This window comes from Tetrahymena thermophila (assembly GCF_000189635.1).
Source record: "Tetrahymena thermophila SB210 genomic scaffold scf_8254051, whole genome shotgun sequence".
Taxonomy (NCBI): domain Eukaryota; phylum Ciliophora; class Oligohymenophorea; order Hymenostomatida; family Tetrahymenidae; genus Tetrahymena; species Tetrahymena thermophila.
The window spans coordinates 68,544-91,096 of NW_002476033.1; the positions used below are offsets into that span (position 1 = coordinate 68,544).

The 22,553-nt window shown below is 22.1% G+C and overlaps 8 protein-coding genes across 8 annotated transcripts; 4 read left to right on the plus strand and 4 right to left on the minus strand. All coding sequences in view use genetic code 6, as the record gives it.

The window, feature by feature from the left end:
- Nucleotides 1–3,280: 3,280 nt before the first annotated feature.
- Nucleotides 3,281–4,387, plus strand: TTHERM_00971750 (arrestin; the record flags this gene model as incomplete). Its single annotated transcript, XM_001026095.3, has 1 exon — nucleotides 3,281–4,387. One exon carries the CDS (start codon nucleotides 3,281–3,283, stop codon nucleotides 4,385–4,387), a length of 1,107 nt encoding a protein of 368 aa, XP_001026095.1.
- Nucleotides 4,388–4,863: 476 nt separating this feature from the next.
- Nucleotides 4,864–7,144, minus strand: TTHERM_00971760 (hypothetical protein). The gene is made up of 10 exons (XM_001026096.2): nucleotides 7,039–7,144; nucleotides 6,938–6,987; nucleotides 6,737–6,826; nucleotides 6,539–6,628; nucleotides 6,206–6,295; nucleotides 5,990–6,079; nucleotides 5,762–5,851; nucleotides 5,512–5,601; nucleotides 5,299–5,388; nucleotides 4,864–5,141 (listed from the first exon to the last, which is right to left on the minus strand). Exons 1-10 carry the CDS (start codon nucleotides 7,090–7,092, stop codon nucleotides 5,045–5,047), a joined length of 831 nt encoding a protein of 276 aa, XP_001026096.2. The 5' UTR covers nucleotides 7,093–7,144; the 3' UTR covers nucleotides 4,864–5,044.
- A 797-nt stretch (nucleotides 7,145–7,941) lies between these two features.
- On the minus strand, nucleotides 7,942–9,548 carry TTHERM_00971780 (equilibrative nucleoside transporter family protein; the record flags this gene model as incomplete). The annotated part of the gene is made up of 2 exons (XM_001026098.1): nucleotides 7,942–8,320; nucleotides 8,452–9,548. The coding sequence occupies 2 exons, from the start codon at nucleotides 9,546–9,548 to the stop codon at nucleotides 7,942–7,944; spliced, it is 1,476 nt and encodes a 491-aa protein (XP_001026098.1).
- Nucleotides 9,549–11,016: 1,468 nt separating this feature from the next.
- Nucleotides 11,017–11,439, plus strand: TTHERM_000971789 (hypothetical protein; the record flags this gene model as incomplete). Its single annotated transcript, XM_012800598.1, has 2 exons — nucleotides 11,017–11,343; nucleotides 11,422–11,439. The coding sequence occupies 2 exons, from the start codon at nucleotides 11,017–11,019 to the stop codon at nucleotides 11,437–11,439; spliced, it is 345 nt and encodes a 114-aa protein (XP_012656052.1).
- An 88-nt stretch (nucleotides 11,440–11,527) lies between these two features.
- Nucleotides 11,528–13,465, plus strand: TTHERM_00971790 (hypothetical protein; the record flags this gene model as incomplete). The annotated part of the gene is made up of 1 exon (XM_001026099.3): nucleotides 11,528–13,465. The coding sequence occupies one exon, from the start codon at nucleotides 11,528–11,530 to the stop codon at nucleotides 13,463–13,465; it is 1,938 nt and encodes a 645-aa protein (XP_001026099.1).
- A 1,187-nt stretch (nucleotides 13,466–14,652) lies between these two features.
- TTHERM_00971800 (hypothetical protein) lies at nucleotides 14,653–16,446 on the plus strand (the record flags this gene model as incomplete). Its single annotated transcript, XM_001026100.4, has 6 exons — nucleotides 14,653–14,931; nucleotides 15,101–15,169; nucleotides 15,250–15,359; nucleotides 15,603–16,065; nucleotides 16,125–16,338; nucleotides 16,412–16,446. The coding sequence occupies exons 1-6, from the start codon at nucleotides 14,713–14,715 to the stop codon at nucleotides 16,444–16,446; spliced, it is 1,110 nt and encodes a 369-aa protein (XP_001026100.3). The 5' UTR covers nucleotides 14,653–14,712.
- Nucleotides 16,447–17,821: 1,375 nt separating this feature from the next.
- Nucleotides 17,822–19,306, minus strand: TTHERM_00971810 (transmembrane amino acid transporter protein; the record flags this gene model as incomplete). Its single annotated transcript, XM_001026101.2, has 1 exon — nucleotides 17,822–19,306. One exon carries the CDS (start codon nucleotides 19,304–19,306, stop codon nucleotides 17,822–17,824), a length of 1,485 nt encoding a protein of 494 aa, XP_001026101.2.
- Nucleotides 19,307–20,797: 1,491 nt separating this feature from the next.
- Nucleotides 20,798–22,357, minus strand: TTHERM_00971820 (transmembrane amino acid transporter protein; the record flags this gene model as incomplete). Its single annotated transcript, XM_001026102.3, has 1 exon — nucleotides 20,798–22,357. The coding sequence occupies one exon, from the start codon at nucleotides 22,355–22,357 to the stop codon at nucleotides 20,798–20,800; it is 1,560 nt and encodes a 519-aa protein (XP_001026102.1).
- Between the last annotated feature and the right edge of the window lie 196 nt (nucleotides 22,358–22,553).

The following is a 22,553-nucleotide window of genomic DNA, read 5'->3' on the forward strand; positions in this document are numbered from 1 at the left end:
TTTCAAAATTTCCTTCGTTTAATTGAGCTAACATTTCTTATATAAAAAAATCTTTTTTGCTTGAATTTTATCTTTAATAAAAGAAAAATAAAATATTATAAAGTATTGATTGATAAGTAAATTGTTTCTAGATACCTTAATTAACACTAATAATAATTAAATCCTAATTATAACAATTTTATTCCTCTTAATCTGTAAATTAAAATTATGTTTAAGTACAAAATTAAAGATAATTATATTTTATTTAGTCTTTCAAAACTCATTTTTTATCAATTATTAATTATAAGTAACTTTATTATTGATTTTTAGATTTCAAATTATAATTGAAGATAATAATTTTGAAGAAAAAAAAGAATTTATTTGATTTAGTAATTTGTATTAATTTATAAAAAATGGCTTCTAAATTAATTTCATCTTAAAATTTATTATTTTGATATATTTTTGTATTAAATACCATATTCTAATAACAACTCTATTATTATAATTATATTGATTTCACTCAAATTTGTAAACCTCTTTACTTTACATTTAATATGATTTTAAACTCAAGCCTAAGATTTTTATTGAATAAATATTATTAATATATTTTAAATTTAAGTTAAAAAATAAAATTTTGTTAGGGTTTCAATAAAATACTTGTGAAATTATTTTAAAAATAATTCTTAATAAAATTCTTTTTTTATAATTATATTTTTGAAAAAAAAATTTAAATAGGCTTTTTATAAAATTCAAAAATATTTATTTTTTATTTTTCAAAATAATCTAAGACATGTTAGTGTGTAGGGGATTCATTTTAAGGTATTCAAAATAAATTAAATTTTTTGTCAAAAATGCTAATTGTTATTAATTTGAAATGCCTTCAAATTAATTAGGCTATTACAAATACTAGATAGATAATAAAATAATATTTGAGATTTATTTTTTACCATTTTAGCATTTAATAAAGATGCAAAATATAAAGTTTAAAATTAAAAAAAAATAATTAGAATAAATTAATTTTGCTTTTCAATATTAGAGTTAATATTTGTAATATCCTGTGCTTTTAATGCTTTTAAATATATTATTTTTGAAAAATTTTTTGTAAGTATTTCTGCTGAATTAAAACTATGCAAAATCTAAAATATCTTGTTTGTTATTAGTATTCATTTAACTGAAACTAGATTTTTACATTTAGTATCATTATATATATTTTTTTTAATTTGGAATGAAGATAGGTTAGCATCATACTCTTGATAACATGCAATCTTTATTATTCTTTGAACATCAAAACTTTAACGGATATAGTTATGAATAAATTAGGATATATTTTATTATTAGCTATTAAGTATTCATTAAATAATATATTAGCTGTTTCAACTATACTCTACTAGCAGGCTAATCTTTTAAAAAATTTAATATTGCTTTTACTAGCTCTTTTTTTGAGAAGTGTATATTAAATACTATTAAAATAAGTAAGAATAAAAATTTTAGTTTAACTTAAGTTTTTGGAATATTTGAAATTTAATTAACTTACTTGACTAGTACGCATAATAACATTAGAACAAATAAAATTCTTAATTAACTTATATTAGCTCATACATGAACTATTATTAGCATATAAATTATCTTCTTGGAAATTAAGAAAAAAATAATTCTATTTGACAGTTAATCATACTATTACTTTTCTTTTATTTAAACTGAATTATCAATAATTTTTTTAAGTAAAATCTAAAGCTTGTTGTCAAAATCAAAAACATTTGAGATAGATAGGAAAATAAAATTCTTATAAATTAAATGAGTAAGAAATTATTTCATAATTATTCAAATAATGCATTGAAATTAACTAAGTTGGCATTTAGTTGTCCAACCTCACCTTCTATCAAATTACTCCATTCTTAATTTTAGCTATAAAAAATTAAAAAAGATAGACAAAATATTTATCTAAAAAAACTTGACATGGAATAAAATAATGAAATAACAACATTTTAATTTTTAATTTAAAATAATTAAATATTTTTAGAAGATTTAGTTAATAAATAAATTGAGTATTTTTATCAATCGAACATTGAAATAAAAACTGTAATTAATATGAATTAGTTATAGTATATACCTAGCAATTAATATTAAATGATTTTAGGCTACTTATCACAATCATAAAACAAAATTTTATTTAAATCAAAATAAATATTGAATTTTTTAGTCCATCAACAAAATTAATTTTGCTTTTAACAAAAATATTTCTAAATATTTTATTAAAAATCTAAAAATATTTTATTTGATATTAATAATAATATAGTATATTCTCTTATTAAAATTTTAGTTCCATTTTTTTAATATATTTTGCATAAATTTGAGTGAGAATGGTTATTTTTAAAATGTAAGCAAATTAAAAAATTAAAACTGACAAAGTAATTACTTTATTTTATAAAGTACCTTTTTTTATTATTAATTTCTGATAAATCATTATTTGCTTAATAAATTTAGACCAATAACGTTTATTTTAAATAGGTAGAACTCATCCTTTCCTTACCCTTAATAAATTACTTTTGTAAAAAGTAATGTTAAAAATTAATTATTTTTATTTACTATTACTGTATAAACTAATAGATCATAATCTAGCTATTACAAATATAAATTAAAGGATAATAACTTTAGTTACTTAATGCAGTATATTATGTTACAAATATAAAATAAAATAACTTTTTATAGTCTAGTTTGATTAAAATCATACACTCTTTAAATACTCTTTAAATGAAATTTATTTACTTAGTATAAATTAAAAATTCGATTAAAATATTGTAGGGAAAAGTTAGATATCCCTACCTATTAAGCAGTGACATTTTGACTCAAAAATTTCAAACTATATTAATTTAGATTTTATAAGTACATAATACATATCTTACTTAATACATAATAACGAGATATATTTATTTATTTTATTAAATTAAAATAGAAAAACCAACTAACATTCTTCATTCATTGGTTTGATTAGAGATTATAAAAAGTAATGAAAATTTCAGGATCTTAACCTATGATTAAGAATATAATATAGATTGCATGGTTTGAATTATATTAAAATAGACGAGAAGAGAAGTGATAGAAATATAAAAATAATTAATTACTCATACAAAGTAAAAATGAATTAATTTATATAAATACTAAGAATATTTTTTATCAAATGACTATTTCTAAATATTGACATAATATTATTTCGATTTAATTGATTCCAAAATATTTGTAAATTAATTGATAATTTTAATTAAAAAAATAAATTAAATAAAAACAAGGTAAAAACAGATAGATGCCCAGTTAAATTAATTATCTAGATACAAGAAAATCTTCAAATGGCTCTATATACTTCGAGCTGAAGAATCTAACCTATTTTTGTGGACAATCAATAACAGGAAACATCATAATAGATCTTAAGGAGTAATATGAAGGAAACCTAGTTGTATTGTGTTTAGAAGGTATAGAAGAATTAAGCCATCCTTCTAGTAAAAATCAAAGTGGTTCAGTGAATAGAATTGTAAAAACTACTAAGCTAATCTATGACTTTTCTTAATGCTAACCTCATAATGTGATTGAGCCAGATACTATGAAAGTTTCTTTTGAAATGGAAATACCAAATGATTTATCCTCCTAAGTAAATATTTTTTATGACTATGAAAACTGCTTCAGAATAAACTATTACTTGTGCGCTTATATAATTCCTAGAAATCCAAATTAAAAGCCTTTACAGGGAATCTAAAGAATTCTGATATTCTAAGAAAAATCAATTGCAGATGCTCCTATTTATAAAAACTTAAAATATTCTCCTAGATATATGCTCTTTTTAGGACTTGGGTCTTATAGTTTGAAGTTATATTTAAAAAAATCTAATTTTTACCCTGGAGAAAATACTATGATTACTATTGATTATGATTTTAGTTAATTAGAGAAGGAAGTAAATTAAATTAAAATCGATATGATTGGAGTGATTTCTAATAATAGTAACCAACAACACACTGAATTGAATATTCTTTCAACTGAATGCGAGATAAGCTAAATAAAAGGAATTGAAAAAAAATAAATATTCATCCCTGTAACATGTCCTCTAAGTACTCAAGGTTAGTTTGCCAAGTTATAATTCTTCTTTTAATTGACTCCAATTTTAAAAAATAAAACGTCATATAAGTTAAAATCCCTAAATTAAGATATTAATATTTATCCTAATTAAAACTACTATTAAAATATTCACATGCCTTAAATAAAGCATCCAAAACCTTAAAGCCACAAATAAATAACTGAATTAACAAGCTCTTCCTCTTTATTAATTGATTAGAAAAATAATAAAGACTTTTAGAAATTTTCTGATTTATAGTAAGAATATTTAAATTATTATGAAATTGAAAAGAATTTTTCTACTTGAAAAACGTTCTTATAAAAATTTTTAATTCCAAAAAATAAATAAATTTTCTTTATTTTAATTATTACCTTTCTCATTTGTTTATGTTTATTATATTTCTTTTTATAGTACTGTATTCTTATTTCAATCGTGTATACTCAAAATGATAAATCTAAAAATAGTCATTTAATAAAATAAATAAAAAAAGAAATAATTTTATTAGTCATAAATTTCTAAGGCATTATTAAGGGTTTCAAATTAAGTCGAAAATTAGATTAAGTTTTTATAAAATAGATAATTTTTATATAAAAGAAAGTTCAGTCTAATTATTGAGTATTTAAAACCAATTAATTTAATACAAAAAATAAACAATTTTGGTTTATATTGAACCTCTAAGATTATATAATTTTAAGTTAAAGCTATAATGAAATATTATTATTCAAAAAATACAATAAATAGTAGTTTTTTTCATATTTTAAATATTGCTTTCTATTTTTAATAAATTAAAAAAAAAAATAAAACTCTTTGATTATTAAATATATATATAAATATAATTTTAAGATGGTATAATTTTTTTAAGATTTGATGGTAGATATTAACAAGAAAATTTAAAGGAAAATATAAAACAAGTATTTGTGAGAAAAAGAGATAATAATAAATAAAATCTAAATAGTAATTATATCAAGAATAATTGCTAACAAAAAAGTAGACTAACCTCTTTAATTTTTTAATTTTTATTTTCAACCTTTATTGGTGTGATTTGTCAATTTAATTTCCACTTTTAGTAAAATATTAATTAATAAATTAAAATCAATTTAATTTTAAATTAATGAAATATAGTTTGATATTTATTGAAATCGACAAATATATTATGAAGCTGATTTTAAATCTAGTAAGTTTAATAATAAAAAGATAAATAAATAAATTATTTATACCATAAATTTAATGATAAAATTTAGAGATAACTAAATTTTACTAAACAAGAGCATAATTCTAAAATACAAGCTATTCCTACTTTATTCCAACTTTTTGTATTTAATTTTTAAATAATTAATTAATTATTATTAAGATATTTTTTTATTTAACTAATGTTAACAGAATAAAATCATAAAATATTAGTTAAAGCTTAAAAATAAATAACTAATTACGCAAAGTTTAGTTTAAGAGTTAAAAGATTTTTACAATTTTTGATATGTTAACAAAAATCTGATAAACCCTACTCTCCGATATTGTTAGACCTTTATAGATATAATAAAATTTTATAAAATTTTGATTTTTTATCTTTTCTATCTCAAAATTTTTCAAAGCCTAAGAATAAAATACAGAAAGTTTACAATATTAAAAGTAAAAATGCTTTCAAGACTAAAAATATATCATTAAAGTATTAAAATTTGTTACTGGAGGTTAAGTGCTAGATTTTTGAGATTGATAAAGTTTGCTAAGTAATAGCTTAAGCTTGATGTTCCCACGCTTCCTATTTTATTTTCCCTTTTATATATTTTATATTAACATAAAAATTATTTTCATATAAAGCTTTTTACAGAAAAATAAATACAAATAAAAAATTTTTTACATCAATCAGCTTTTTTAAAATTATTTAATTTATTATTAATAAAATATGTTTACATAAGATTAAGTTCTAAAGTTTAAAGACTAGGACATTATTATAAATGAGATCCAATAATTTATGCTCCATATGCTCCTATTTTATTCTCTCTTTTATTTTTAAAATTAAATATATTAGCAATAAAATTAAATAATTAATATTTATTTTTAAAACAAAAGATTATAATTTTTTTAACTATGAAATATTCTAAGAAATAATAAAATAATTTATTTTACTCTAAGTTAAGTTTTAAAGTTGAGAGACATGAAAAATTTGGAAAAGCAAAAAATAGTTTAGATGCTCCATTTTCTCCTATCTCATTACCCCTTTTTAATAATATAAACTGTTACTCCAAATAAAAAAATTTACTTTAAGAAAGTTAATTTAAAATATTTTTCATAAAATTTGAAATTTTAATTAAATTATAAAGTGTTATAAAAAGTCATTTGAAAGCATCAGAGGTAAAAATTAAGACAAGGAGACCACATTTAAATAATTTTTTAATAGAAAAGAAATATTAATAAGCATTTAATAAAAATATAAACAAAAAATCTATAACATATTTATACCAAAAATGGAGTGTTAATTTAGAGAGAAGTTTGCAGTTGGCTAAAGCTAACCCTAATTCTGAAGCTCCTTATACTTTTAAATTGTTCCATCTTGTATGTTAAAATATAAATATATTATTTATTTTATAATATTTTTTTTACATAAACATTTTCATAAAATACTATCTAATATCTTGTTAAGATAAAATATATTTTTACCTTAAATCTAATTCTAATTCTATTAGATTTGTACAATTTGATAATGCAGAACTAAAACTAATAACACCTTCATCGCCAACTTAATTCCTACTTTTCATATAATTCATATAAATAATTTTCAGCAAATTTAAAAAATATAAATAATTTATTGGTCTAGGAGGAATTTAAAAGAATAAGAAGATAAAAATAAATAATTTTTACCAAAAATCGATATGTAGACAAGTATGAGAAGACAAAGAGGTGTCTATAAACTTATATTAAATTATATTATTTCAATCCTAGATTTGAATATTAATAAATACTTCTTCTAAGCAATCAAAGTAATTTTCATTATACATCATTTATTTTTTTTGCATAAATATTTATTAATTATTTTTAAAATTCTTTCTATAGTGAATTTAAAATTTTAGAAAAAACTTATTAAAATTTATTTAAAAAATAAATAATACTAATTAAAATTAAACTGTAAAAGGGTTAAAGCATCATATTAATTTAAAATTTCTTATAAAATTTAGTATAATACTTATTAAGTTTAAAATTTTATTAAAACAATTTTATTATTCAATCAAGTCCCTACAAATTATAAAAATTATAAATAATTTTTTTTAATAGATATATTTATATCGTAGCTAGAACAGACTAAATAAATAAAAAGAAGATTGGTTTTAATTGCTAGTCAATCAAAATAAAATAATGGTATTCTATTATCTTAGGATTTTTATATGAAATTTTAATAAATTAATTTTTAAAATTTCAACAATTGTTGAAAAAATTAAGAAAATAAATACTTTTAAAATATAAAGCAAACAAAATTGAATTAAAAAACACATTTTAATTATTGTCTTTAAAAATAGAAAATTTTATGACCCTTTAATAAATGTAAGAAAGATATGCTTAATTTATAATTGAGTAATTAAGTGTAAATAAATAATAATAAATTATGAATTTTTAATGGTTTTAAGATTCTAATTTATTAAAAATTTAATGTTAGTTAAGCACAGAGAAATTTATTTAATTAGTATTTATAAACTTTTTACAATTGTAAAATAAATAGGTTTTTAATATATTTGAATTCATTTTTCATAGAGAACTACTAGTTATAAAGATTAATTGAAATAAGAGGATAAGAAACAAGAGAAGAGATTTGAAAAAGAAATGGTTTTAGGATAAGAAGATTAAAGAGAGGGATTAATATTTATTTTTCTTCAAGAAGAATCAACAAATGAGTTTAGGGGAAGAGATAAAAATGTTCCTATCATGATTCCAAAAGCTATGGCAAATCCACCATAATAATTGATGAGATCTGTAATTTTAGGGTCACTAGTGTTTTTTGTTCCTAGATTCATTAGAGCTGTTGTTCCAAATCCATTTGCTAAGGCAAATAGAAACATGTTAATCATTGCAAAGAAATCGTTCTAGAAAAATTCTAGATCCTATCTCTTAGCAGTTATTATAAAGAAAGAGAAGAAAATAAATCTTAAAAGAACTACAGAGTAAACAAAATAAAGTTTGTGTAAGGATTTGTAAAATCCAGAAAACTTTCCGACGACATCTCCTAAGTTAAAAATAGTTATCATAACAACTCTATTTTTATTAAAAAATTATAATTAATTTGATTAAAAATACAAATTTAATAAGTCGAAAAGTGTATTTTTTTTAGTAGTCTGTATGTATGCCTTTACTTTTTAATTAAAATAAATAGAAATAAATTTTACTGTGCCCAAGTCTAGCCGACAATATGATATGGTTTTTTTTAAAAGATTGAAACTCCAGGGAATACCATAAAGGTCTGTATGTAAATAATAGTTATAAAAACAGGAATGGCGCCAGCGTATTTAAAAACTTGCTTTATCTCTAAGAAGTAATTAATGATAGGATTTTGCTTTATTGTATATAGAATTTTTATTTTTTGTGTTTATTAATCATATATTTAAGAAATATTATGTGCAGTTGTTTATTATTACAAATCACTATTTATGGCTTATATTCTTTTAATTTCTTCTATTTTAGAATACACTTTCTGTCTCTTCAATATTATGTGGAAGTATTCACTATCAGCAAATAGAACTTAGAGTGTACTTGATACTACGTATACGAAAGCAGCTATTGAAAAGTAAAGAGCTGAACCTGTATTAATTGCTGATTACCCATCACCAAACCAAGCAAGAGTAATCATTCTCAAAAAATTTGTAGTTAAACCTGAGAAAGCAGTACAAGTCCAGTAAGTGTTATTAAGCGTTGAGTCTACCATCCCTGATAGAGATATCAATGAACTTGTATTAACACAATCAATAAATCCTTAAATGATAAGTATCACAAAGGAAATCCAAAATCCCATTTGAGTATTGAAGAAAATTGCAATCATAGTGACTGAAACCATAGTTAAGCAAGTACCCATAAGCGTATATGCTATTCTTTAATTTAATGAAAAGAAACGCGCTAAAGCTGGGCAAACGAAAGCTGCTAAGCAGTTTGCTAACATAATTGGAACAGGAAAATAAAATGATACATCCATAAATTTATCCTTGGGATATTACGCTTAGAAAAAATCAATAGCAGATAATATTGCATTCCAACCAGCTAGTGATGCTATGCCAAGCAAGACAAAAGCTAATCTATGCCAGCCTTTTAGTTGAGGATTTAATCTATCAAGTAATTTATTTAGCTCTATAATTTGTTTATTTGAATCATCAAATTTAACTTTCTTATTATCATTCAATATTCTCTTTTAGCTATCTTAAAGTTCTTGTTTTTTATCCATAAATGTCATTGAAGTTTTATTTTACTCCGAAGATTCGGGTGATATACCCATTTCCTTCTGTTTTTTCTGATTTCTTAAAATTTAGTTTATTTTTTGCCTAAATTTTAATTATATATTAAATTTTTTTACTTTAAAACTCATTTTATCATATAATTAATTATATTTTTTCCTCCTCCATAAGAAATATATTATTTTGGGGGTCTCGTAAAAAAATATAAGTAATGCTTAAGATTATGTAAATACATGCATTTATGAAAAGGTGAGGGCCAATTAATTAATAATATTTATCCCATAGTAAAAATAATTCATAGTTAATTAAGCACTTACGCCTTTAATTAAATTGTAAAGTAAATAGATATTTAATCTACAAAGCTACTTTTTTAACAGGCAGACCAACTTAAATACTCTTCATGAGTTGATAAGATTAAATTAAATGTAACATAAAATAATTGAGTTTGCTTTATTCGCTTGTATGATTAAAATCATGTTCTAATTTGATCAAACTATTTTTAAATTCATAAACTAATTTAAAATGCAATCAATATGCAGTGAATGATTTTTAAATTTAAAAAAATAAATAAATAGCATTCATTGTCTATTTCTAAAAAAGAATATATTTGCTTTGAAATACATTTCAAATTAAGTTAGCAGAAATAGTCTATAAAACTAAAATAGAATGCTATAAATAAATTACATATTCTTTATAATTCATAATTACCTTCCTAAATAGTAAATTATGAATGTGCGAGAATTTTAGAGATGAATTTGGATTTATAAAATAAAAGCCAATAAATCACTTATCCTTATATTTGAACAAGCAGTGATATAATTTTAATAATACGGAATAGCTTACCCAATCAAATTGCATCATATAAAATTTATTTAATTCGCTTTATTAGCTCTTAGCATGCAGTTTATTTTTTTTTTTAATCTTTTAAAAAATGAAAATAAGTTTGAAAATTAATAAATATTCTTGAATATTTTTGAATATTTGTATTTTTAAATAAACTTTTAATTAAAAAATATTATGTTAATTAATAATTAAATTTTAAAATATTTATCAATTTTATAATCCATCAATTTATTTTTAAATAATTATATAATTTAATAATTATTTGATTATTAAAAGAATATTTTATTATTTTTTTTATGTAAAAATATACTTAATTCAATGATTTTAATAGGTTTTATTTAAATTAAAGTATTTTAAAATTCTCTCAATTTAATTATTAAAAAAATATTTTGAATTAATTTAAGGATGACAATAGATTTATATTGATTCCATTTAGACCTTACAAATTAAGAATGGTAATAAAATACCAAATATTTTTCATTATTAAAAATAAAATAAATTTACATGATACAATAATATTTGCCTGCAAATGGCTAGTAATAAAACTGGAAAATTGTTATAAAGTCTTTAATTTTATTGAAAGATAATAAAGATTCGATAATTGTTTTTGTTTGGCTAATTAATTGAATTTATTAATATTTCTTTTAACTTTAGAGGACTTCTAAAATGAGTTAAGAAAAATATCATGATTTATAAAGAGAATAAAAATTATTTAAGAATTAAAAAGATAAGGATAATTAAAACGAGAAAGTTTGTATTGTATTCTCTAAAAGATAATAAGAAAATAAATAAATAAATAAATTGGCTAATAAATAATACTCAGAACATATTTTATTAATAATAATTATTATCACAAAATTGAATTCATCTATATCACAAAAAGACTTTGTTTTTTTCAAATTGAATAAAAAGTTGATAAAACATTTCAAGATTAGAACATTTTAAAGGGAAGCAAAAATACATATTAATTATTCTATTAAAGTAAATAAATCAGTATATTTATTCATTTTTAGTGTTATTTGAGTTTATTTTACATACAATTCAAGCATTTTTTGAATAATTTTTTAACAGGCTAATTCCTCTCTCTGATAAAGCAATCTAAACAAACAATAGATAGAATTGAATATAGAAAAAAATATATAAGAAGTAAGAATCATATTTGAAAATATAACTAAGCATGGGATCAAATCAAGAACAATAAGAAAATTTAAAGTTAATTTTGTAAAATCCAGATTAGTATAAAGAAGGATCTAAGCCATATAAAAAAGGTGTATAAACACGTGACAGCTAAAAAATAGCACTAATCACTGAGACTGTTTAAAAAATAATAATTAAAAAGTTTAAGGAGCCACCAATTATGCAATTGAGTGCAGTGCGTCTTATTAAGGAGTGCTTTGAGCTCTTTGTTTAGGATTTTATTGATATGGTAGCAGAGAAGATTCTCCCAATTATGAGTTAGGTTGCTCATTTTTAGCAAAATAATCAAAATATTAACAGGGGAAAAGAGTATTTTTACTAAGAAGACTAGGAGAAAAATGCTTAATTAGAGCAGCTAGGAAATAGCTTTTTCAGATTAGTTTTAGAATGCATATATGTGTGGGCTAAATGGTATCCTGACACTTAGTATGCAAATACTTATAACAATTTAGTGGAATAAAAAATAACTTTCCCTACTTCGTTTACTTATTTCAAGCCTGAGCTTATAAACTCCACAGTAGATGAAATTTTGTAGCGCCGTGAAGAAGCTTCTCGTATAAGAAGAGAATAGAAATTAGGTTAATCACATATTGAAAACAATTCTACAGCAATTGATGTATCAGGATTAAGAAATTTTACCGAAATGAAATAGCAATAATCTAATCCTAATTCCAATAATACAAATAACCATCAAGTTAGTCAAAAGCCAATTAACGACAACTAGTACTAAGAAACAAAAACTGGAGGAGGCCCAAATATGATCAATAATGTAGATGAAAATCCTCATGTTCAAGTTAACAACGCTATTGTAAGTATTTAGTAAATCAAAAACACACTATTAGAAGGACTGAAAAAACCTGAAGAAATGGACAATAATCTCTTAGACTATTTCAAATAAGAATTTGAAAGATTTAGCGAAAATGCTCAATTTTATTCTTAATAAATTATTGAGCGCCAAGAAGATGGTAACGAGGATCTTCTTGGAAAGCTTTTTAATGAAAATGAATTCTCAGAATTATTTATTAAGAACTGTAATGAGTACCTTCAAGGAAATAAAACTTGGACTGATCTGTAGAAAGTTTTCTAAAACCATATTAAAAAGCCAGCATATGGTGAGGTATCAGGTACAATTGGTGGTTATGTTTCGATTCGTATGAAAGATGAAATGCTAGTTTCAGGCTAAGGTCAAATTAATAATTTGGTTCAAAATAAAATTTAAAAAAGTGAGAATTTCCAAACAAGTTAAAATCATTTTAAGCACTAGGCAGACGAAGAAGATATGGAACAAACCATTTAGCGTAATACATAGTTCACAGAAGATAATAAAAAATATAACTAGCTAGGAAATAACGGTATAATTGGTAACTAAGCTACACAAAGTATTAACTAAAATGTAAATAGTACTAGCAGCAATAGTAAAAATCTATTTTAGAGTAATATTGCTGAAGATATAGAAGAAAGAAAGGGACCTCAAGATAATCATATTTAATAGCTACAGCCCTAAAATTATAACCCAAGCACATAAGAGAAAAGAGAAGAATTTGCAAATTATGAAGGTGGGAGAAGAACATTACGTGAAGCTCTTAATAAGAACGAATATGAAAAATATAAGTTCTAGTTAAAGAGCAAGACTAATTTCTCAAAAATATCTTAAAATTAATCAAACTTATCTAATTTTTCTTCAGCTTAGAAAAAACCATAGTTTACCAAGTATAACTCTTACAGAGACTCTTCAAATTTAAATAATTTATAAGACAACCCTGACGAAATGTAAAATAAGTTACAACAAACTCTTGATATTCTTAGAGGTGTTTAAGAGGAAAGGGATGAATATAAAAATAAGGTTGAAGAATAAAAGCAAGAAATAGAGCGTTTAAATCTGGTTATTTAGTCTTTATAAAATAGAAGCAATTATTGAAACCAAAAATTACAGTAATAAATAATAATTATCAACATTTCATTCCAAACCAAATTGCAAAATGAATGGATGAATAAAAAAAGAAAGACTAAATATATTTTTTTGATATAAATTTTAATTTTGCAAAATCAATCAGTGAAAATAAATCCTTTTTATACCTTCATTAGCTGAATAAACTGTTTTTAGGAAGGAAAATTGAGAAAGAAAATAAATATGCTCTTATACCTTTAAAATATATATATCTAGTGAGTTAGCTTAAATGAAAAGTTTTAAATATTCTAAGTGTAAGGTATAAAAATTTGTATAGTATATATATGCTATTGTAAATATTTTTTATAGAATTTTTTCTTTTTTATCTTTTGCATTTTTAACAATTAAACAAATTCAAAATTTAGAAGATTTTAATTAAAAATAATTAATGATTTCAAATGTAAAAGAATTATTCAATTTTTTTTCAGTTTTTATAAAGTTCAATAAATAATTTTTATGAATCTTGATAACCTTTTTAAGTACTAAATGAAAATATCTTTAATTAGATTGATTGCTGTTTTTATAATTTCTAAAAAAGAAACCTAAAATCTTATTATGTTTGATTTAATTAATATTAACCAATAACTCATTCATATCTAAGAATATCATCATATTAAAAAAAAACTTTGACAAAAGTAGACTTAACTCTCCGAAAAAGAGAAAAGAAAGCAAAATAAAAGTATTTTAATTTTGTTTTTTATTAAATTTAATAAAAAAGGATTAATTTTTTTTTTTCTAAGTATTTTTAATTTATTTGAGTCAAAAATTCTATTTCATTTATTAAAACGAAGTTAATTTTTTTTGAATATCAAAGTAAATCCATCTATAAAAATAATTATTGAAATTTTGCTTTAAATTAGCAATTTCAGGGAGATTTTATATGAAGGCACATATATGTAGACTGAATAATTAAAGGAGATACGATAAAGTAGGACGCCTAACGTTAAAGATAAAATGGATTAGAATAAATTTTGTTAGTTAGTATAATGAAAAAACCAAAGATAAAAATAGATGAGCTAAATTAGAAATTTGATATCTTTAAATATTGGTAAAGTTTTTTTTTGTACAACCTTTACGTGTATATAGCTTTCCTATACATTTATTGATTGATTTAACAAAAGATAAATTTTTTTGATTTAATATACTTTTTTACTTTAGAATAATTAAAAATTAAACACACAAAAAAAAATAAGAATAAATATTAAAGTAAAGCAAAAATGTCATCAGCTCAAAACAATAAATTCAATTATTACTATCCCTCCAAGTATGGAGTTAAGGCTACTACTGCTGACCGTCTTGATGCCAGCGAAGATGCCTAAAAAAAGATTGAATCTGGAAATCTCGTCAATCTTCCTTTCATCAGCAAATCATACTTCACCGAAGAAAAGGAAGTTCAAAAGGCCGAATTCAACGATTTAGCCGAAGATCCCAGACATGTAATTTTACTATTTTTGTTTAATTGATATCACTTGCTATTTTAGGAATATGGAGCTTAAACTTAATATAGTATAATAGTTATTTCTAAAATACCAGCGAATTTATTACTAAATTAACAATCTTATTAGATTATAATATTTTATTAATACTATTTTAATAATTATAAAGGAATACGAAAGATACGATTTGATTTTTAATACTTACTTCTAATTCCTCTAATAACTCATTGCTGAAAAGGTATTTATTTAAGCTTTCTAAAGCTTGCAGATTCATTATATCTCAAAATTAATAAATTTGTACTTTAACTAATTCAACAGAAGTTTGACGAAAAGGATTTAAGAAAATATCTCCTTGTTAAGCTCTTAGTCACCAAGGCTATTCACCTCAACCCTCAATTTGCTTAAATCGGCAAGGCTCTTTCTATTGTGTAGGCTATTTCTTAAATTCAATAAAATACTTTACCATATCATTTTACGATTTATAACTATTAGAAAATTCTATTACTATAGTTAAAACTAAATATCTATTTAGTTAATTAAATAAAGCATAGATAGTTTAAATAAGTTAAAATTAAATGCTAACATAAATAAATAGATATAGAATTTTAAATAGAAATTTAAGAAATTTTGATAAAAACAAATTTATTAAATCATCATTTTATAACATATAGATAAGAAAAATCTGATGCTGATTCTATTAGAGAAAAGGCTTACAAGCATGAAAAGACTATTGGATTTAACTCTGAAAACAAATATCATAACGACTAAGACTAAAAGGAATTATAAGACGTCTTAATGAAGACTAAGGGTTTAACTAAGTTAATTGAAAGTTACTATGAATAAACCACTTAAGAATTACAAAAGGGAGAACAATTACATTAAGTTTATAATAAAGCAAAATAAACTGTTGGTTTTTCCACCAGAAAATAATTCTACTATTACAATTTAGAAGCTATTAGAGTAACCAATTTAGCCGTTGATGAAATTATTGCTCAATAAAGAAGCATCCACAATAAATACGACGTCGATTTCGCTTACTATACTGTTGATTAAAACTAAATCTCCAGAGAAACTACCTCTGTTTTCTCTCTCATCATCGATGTTAGCTTAGATAAGTTGAAATAAGAAGCTAATGTATTAATTTATTTATCTAAAAATTCATTTCAGTAATTTATTTTATTATTTTATATTAGCTCACTGATGATATTCTTAATGCTGCTTAGAAGGTTGCTAAAGTATTAGTTGAAAGCCACAAATTATATATTCAAAACAAAAAGGGAGTTGCAAATATGACCGACAAATTCTTCGAAAGATATTACAATTTATACTAAAACCCTATTCAAGGAGATCACGTTTACATTTCTCCTGAAATTTAAACTCTTGCTTACATCTATCTTAATGCCAAGCGTAAAATAAAATTAATTATTAATTAAATAAATAAATTGTTTTTAAAATGTTATTTTTGTAATAAAATAAATAGTCACAAACAAAAACATTAACAAAAACGATGAATGAATGAACAAAAGAAAGACTAGTTTGAAATCCTGACTGATTGATTAACTAACTTAATAATCTATATATAACAATAAAAACATTTGAAATATATTTTAGATATAAAATATAATCATTAATAATATTAATTTAACGTATTATTTCTTAATCATATTAAGTATATTATTTTTGTTTTATTTTAATTGAATATTTAATACACTTGACCTTCTATATGTAAATAAGTATCATACATATTTAATTATTATTTTTTTAGAATATCTTTGAAAAAAAAATCATCTAAATTTCTAAATATTAAAGCTCAATTATAAAACTATACAGTTTTCACCTAACTTACTAATTAACTAACTAACTAACTCAATAATTTAATTTTAAAAGTACCCAAAATAAGCTATATATATTCAATATTGTTATAAATTTATACAAAAATCTTAGTAAATAATTAATAAAATATCTATTTTTAGAGAGAAATTTGTAGCATTTGAATTTATCTATTAGTTTTTTGATTGTTTGATTGTTTGTTTATTTATTTATTTATCTATATATCTAATTATTTTTTTAATTTATTATATTCGATTATTTATTTATTTTTTTGTTTATTTATTATTTTTCTTTATTGAATTAATTTAATTAAGCTTGTTTTTTTATATTTATTAATTAATTTCTTTATTTATCAATTTTTTCATTATCTGATCTACTTTTTAATTTTATTTATCTTTTTCTTTTTTTTTTTTTCCTTTCTAAAAATGTTCTCTATGCTGCTCAACCTCATGTGTAGTCGTGATGCCTAAGGAAATAAGAGATATCTGGATCTCAGTTTTTTAAATGCATGATGGCATTTTATAAACTCGTTATTAGGGGCTTAAAAACTTAGGAAAAAGAATTCTGTAAACAGAATCATAAACTATTATGAATGTAAAAATCTCCACCCATTTTAGATTGATCGGAAGCAATAGGTTTTTAAATCTAGTAGAGAAGCGAACTAAATTTTAAAACTATATGCTCATTGATTGAAAAACTTATCCCGTAGGAGTATAAAAAACTTAATAAATGGAATTGATTTTTATATTTTCTGGATTCAGTTTTGAATAAAACTTCTCATTTTCTTTTTAGTTTTTTGAATTTATTAAATTTATTTGAATTATTAAATTATAAAATTTTCCCCTCTTTCTTTGAAATTTAAAATAAATTAGCTAAATAAATTTTCAAAAAACACATTTTGCAAAAAACATAAATTAATAAGTAAGATTATAATATTTTTTATTTAAAAATAATAGCCATTTAGAATTAAATTAAAACCAATTTATAAAATAAATAAATTTTATTTATACATTCAAAAGTTATTTATTAAAATAATTTATGGTTTACATAAATCAATCAATCATGTGTACTTTTTAAAGTTATTGTAGACAGTGTAGACCAGCAAGACACATCCAAAAGCGAAAGTACCATAAGGTAGGTACTTATTTTTTATTATAGATTTATGGATGTTTTTGTCTTGGCTAATACCAAGTCTTTCAGCTTTAATTCTTGCATAAATGACAAAGCTAGATGGGAAAAGATTAATAAGCATAGAACCAAATATTCCTGAAACCCAATCAAGTACAATTTAAATGTTTTTAACAGTTAAAGAGATTGCAAAAATTGGACCTGCAATTAACAAAGTGAAAAAAATAGTCCATTTAGTAATTTTATAGCTGATTGCAGGAATTTTGTCTTTTGCAAGGAATTTCATCAAGTTGTTACGGCAAGTGATGATTAAAACAGGAAAGGCAGCAACATTTAAGAAAATGTAAAAACTAGAAATATAAAAAGCCCAATCAGCATCTCCGATACCTTAGAAGTAGCTATTGAAATAACTTGACCCTGTTGCATAACCTAAACCAACACACTCACTGTTATTGTGTCCCTTTTCAGCATCAAGACACTTACCGAAAGCCATGACACCAAAAATACTAAGTAGTACAATTGACAATGAGCCTATACCAAATGCAGCAAATGATACTTTTTTAATATTTTTTTAGTTCTCAATACTATAAAACATAGAAGGGATAGCATGGTGCATAAGTAGGGCAAATTGTAAATCACCAAAAAAGCTAGAAAAATTATCAAAATCAAAGTAAGTGTGGTTTTCATTCAAATTATGGAAAGATGTTTTTCCTGCGATTTAGAAGGATCCAATCAAGAGGGCAGCAATAGTAAGAAAACGAACAACGACAATAACATTTTATAGTGTTTTAGTTTTTTGCACATTACTAAAAGAAAAAATAATAGAACAAGCCAAGAAGGAAATCATCCAAGGATAAGTGCTATTCAAAAAAGAAACATCCTTAAAGGTTTTTGATAAAATGTTTCCAATCATAATAGTTTTTGAAGATAAAACACCGATTAAATAGACTACCAGCCCAGTTGCTGTAATACCCTAACCTAATTTACCATAAATTTCAAGACCCATTTGAGAATATTCAATAGGTTCTTTTAATAAGAAAGATTCTTCAGTAATTTCATAATTATTTTAATCTTATGAGATGGTTTGTTCAGAAAGACTTTTAACTCCACTGTCTTGAGGAAAAATCAATTTTGATTATAGTTCCTATTCTTGTCTCTCTTTAGCACGTATAGCAGTTAATAGAGACATAGTTTCAATTACAAATTCAGAGCAAATGAAGCTTATAAATGTAATTAATATTATAAAGATAAACGCAAGAGCAATGCCTGGTTCTTAAAATACTGGAGGTACCAAAATGGGTCCTGCTCCAAGAAGAACATTAAAGGCTGTGTTAAATACAGTTAAACTTGATAATTTATTTGAATTGTTCTTTTTTTCTTCAACTGGAAGTAAATTTTCGTTCTCCTCTCCCGACATTTTACTAACTATCTTCTTTATCAATATCTACTAATTTTTTTAATTTTTTAATAGAGATCTATATTTATTTATATTTCAATCTTTTTAATTATTTCTAAGATTGAAAAAAAATAATATTCGATTTTTATAATTCTTTTACAACACATTACTTTTTTTTTTAGCTAATTATTTTTTATCAGCATGTAGATCAAATCCAGAATAATTTTCCATAGTGATAATTCTTGATTAATATCATATAAATCATATTACTTAATCTCATAAAACCTATTTTATGGCTATCATTCTTATTAATATTATTTATTATTCTACTATTTCTTTTTGTTGATCATTATTTTTAGGCATGCTTTTTTAGATTCAGCTTCTAAGAGTTTCTTTAATTTCTAATCACTGATTGATTACCTCATCAGCAAGCAATATCAAAAAATAATGTAATGGAATAGATTCAAATTTTTTATTTAATCTTATTTTAATTAGTTGTAGGTAAAATAGCTTTTTATTGATAAGAAAATTGTAAAAATTTTTGAATGATGCTAGATTTTTTTGATCTAGTAAATCATTAATTATTATGTTAAAATCGCTTACAGGCTTACAGGTTAAAATAGAAAGGGATAAAATACCATAATAATCTTTGAAATTTTATCATATTTAAGATAATTGTTTGCTTTTAAAAATTTTTAATAATCTTAAGTGTTTTTGTCAAGTTTCATCTTCATTTTTTATTTATAAAGATAAAAAAATCTTTTTTATAAACATTAGAAATAAAATGAGAAATTATGAAAAATGTAATTAAATATAATAACCTCAATTTTTATTTTAATGTCTTTACATAGGTATTCCTTTATTTTAGTTAAATAACAATTTTATCACTCAAATTTAACTTAATCAGCTAAAAACAAGATATTTAGACTTTAAGTGACTATAATTAATTAATTAATTAATTAATATTTCGTGAGTATCTTTTAGATTTCTCTAAAATGTGTTTACACTTGAAAAGAACATATTTACAAAACATCAATTTTCAGAATACGAAATGAATAACAAGACTTTTAAATATGATTTTAAACACAAACAATTTTTTAAAAATATATTTTTATGATACTAAGCTTGTTAAAATTATGATTTATTTAATTCAATTAAATCATAACTTCTTTAAATTTTTTCTTTGAAATTTCTTGTTTTTTTAAAAAGAATTGAGTAAACTCTTATTAGCTTGCATGAATCATTATTTGCAAAGATATTATTGAATAAATTATCTATTAACACTTTTTTTTGATTTTGTAAGCTAATAAGTAAAAAATTTATAAAATCTTCTTCTAGAATTCCTAAATTATTTAAATATTAAAATTCTAAAAAAATTTTTTTTTTTTTTGGAATGGATTAAAATATTTTGACAAATAAAAAAATAAACAAACATTCTTTACTAATTTAGCACATTTATTTTGGCTAAAATTTTATTAAAATTTTTAAAGTTTATATTTAATTTACATACTATCACATAAACAATTCATGGATAACTAAATATGAGTTATATAAACAACATAATATTCCTATGATTAAGGTCATTAGAGGAATTATATTTGAACTTATTAAAGTTTTATGAAAGAAATCTTTTTACTCCTCTGGAGTTAAATTTTAAGTTACTTGTCTCCCTTTAATAACTAAGAATGCAGGTATTATATTGAGCATTATTGAACCTAATATACCTCCAATTACATTAAGAACAACTTAAATATTTTTAACAAATACACTGATAAAAAATACTGGTATTAATATACTTAGTGATCCAATTATATTTTTTAAAGTAAATCCACTGTTATTTTATTATTCTTATTATTATTATTATTATTATTGATTTTCGTTTGAGGTTTAAGTATTTTATTAACTAGGGAAGAAAGCTAACAAGTTATTTCTTGAAGTTATTGTCATTACTGGAAAAGCTGTTATATTTAAAAATACATAAAAACCTGATAAGTAATAAACAAATGGTGACTATTCTTTGAAATTGAAATTAAAAAGCTTCAAGTCATGCTACTCGACTAGAGAATCTCCAAATGCTAATATTCCACTCAAACAAAGTGAAAAAAATACTGAAATGGCTATAGTAAAAGAGCTCATTAACACCTTTTTGATGTCTCTAGAAGGATGAATAGGTTTTGACATAGATGGCAAGCTATGGTGCATGTTGTAAGCAAATACTGCATTGGAAAAGAAGCGATTAAATCCTTAAAATGAGATAGGAGGATAATTTTTATTATAAAGAGGATGCATTCCTGTTAGATAAATTGAATTGAAGCAACCTATAAGCATAGAAATCACTGTGATTACACGAATATAGAATATAAAAGATTATAAACCCTAAGTATCTTAAACATTTTTGAATGAAAACACTGCTGATATTAAGAAAAAAGAAATAAGCCAAAGGTTATAGCTGCTTAGAATTTAAAAATTCTCAAACACTTTAGACATTACGTGAGCAGTTGCCATGCACTTCATAATCATAACTCCAATTAAATAAAATATAATAATTAAAGAGATTACAAATTTTCCTATTTTGCCTATTAAAACTTCACCCATTTCACCATATTCGAACTTTTGGTTGAGTTCAAAAGGATTTTATTATTACTAATTAGCTATTTTATCAGAATCTGCTTATTAAACAGCTTCATTATCAGTTTTTAGCTGTGTTTTTTCATATTTATGTTTTGTGTACTAAATATAGTTACAAATTGACATTCCTTCAATTATAAATTCAGCTGAGATATACGAAAAAAATCCAATCAATATTAAAAAAAAACCTGATAAAACAACACCTGATTCATAAAAAACAGAAGGAAGAATTAGAGGTCCCATTCCCATCATTACATTTATTTAAGTAAATAAAGCTTAAAATTTGTTAATTTATGTTTCTTTTTAATCTTATTTGACAGCTATATTTTCATTTGTATTTAGATTAGGGGGATTAATTGCAGCTGCGTTATTAGAAACAGCAGCAAGATTTTATTGGTTTTGATTTTCTTAAACATCAGCTAGCTCTACAAATTTAGAAGCCATTTATTTATTTTAAGTTTCTTTCTATATTTTTGTAAATACTTACTAATTTAAAGTTTTTATTTTGACAATTTTGAGGAGTGCAAGCAAAAACTTTATTATATTATTTATTTTTTACTAAGAATTTAAAAGATATTAGTAATTTTGATGGAAATTTAATTTGATATTCGTAAAATATCTATAAATAGATTTGATATTA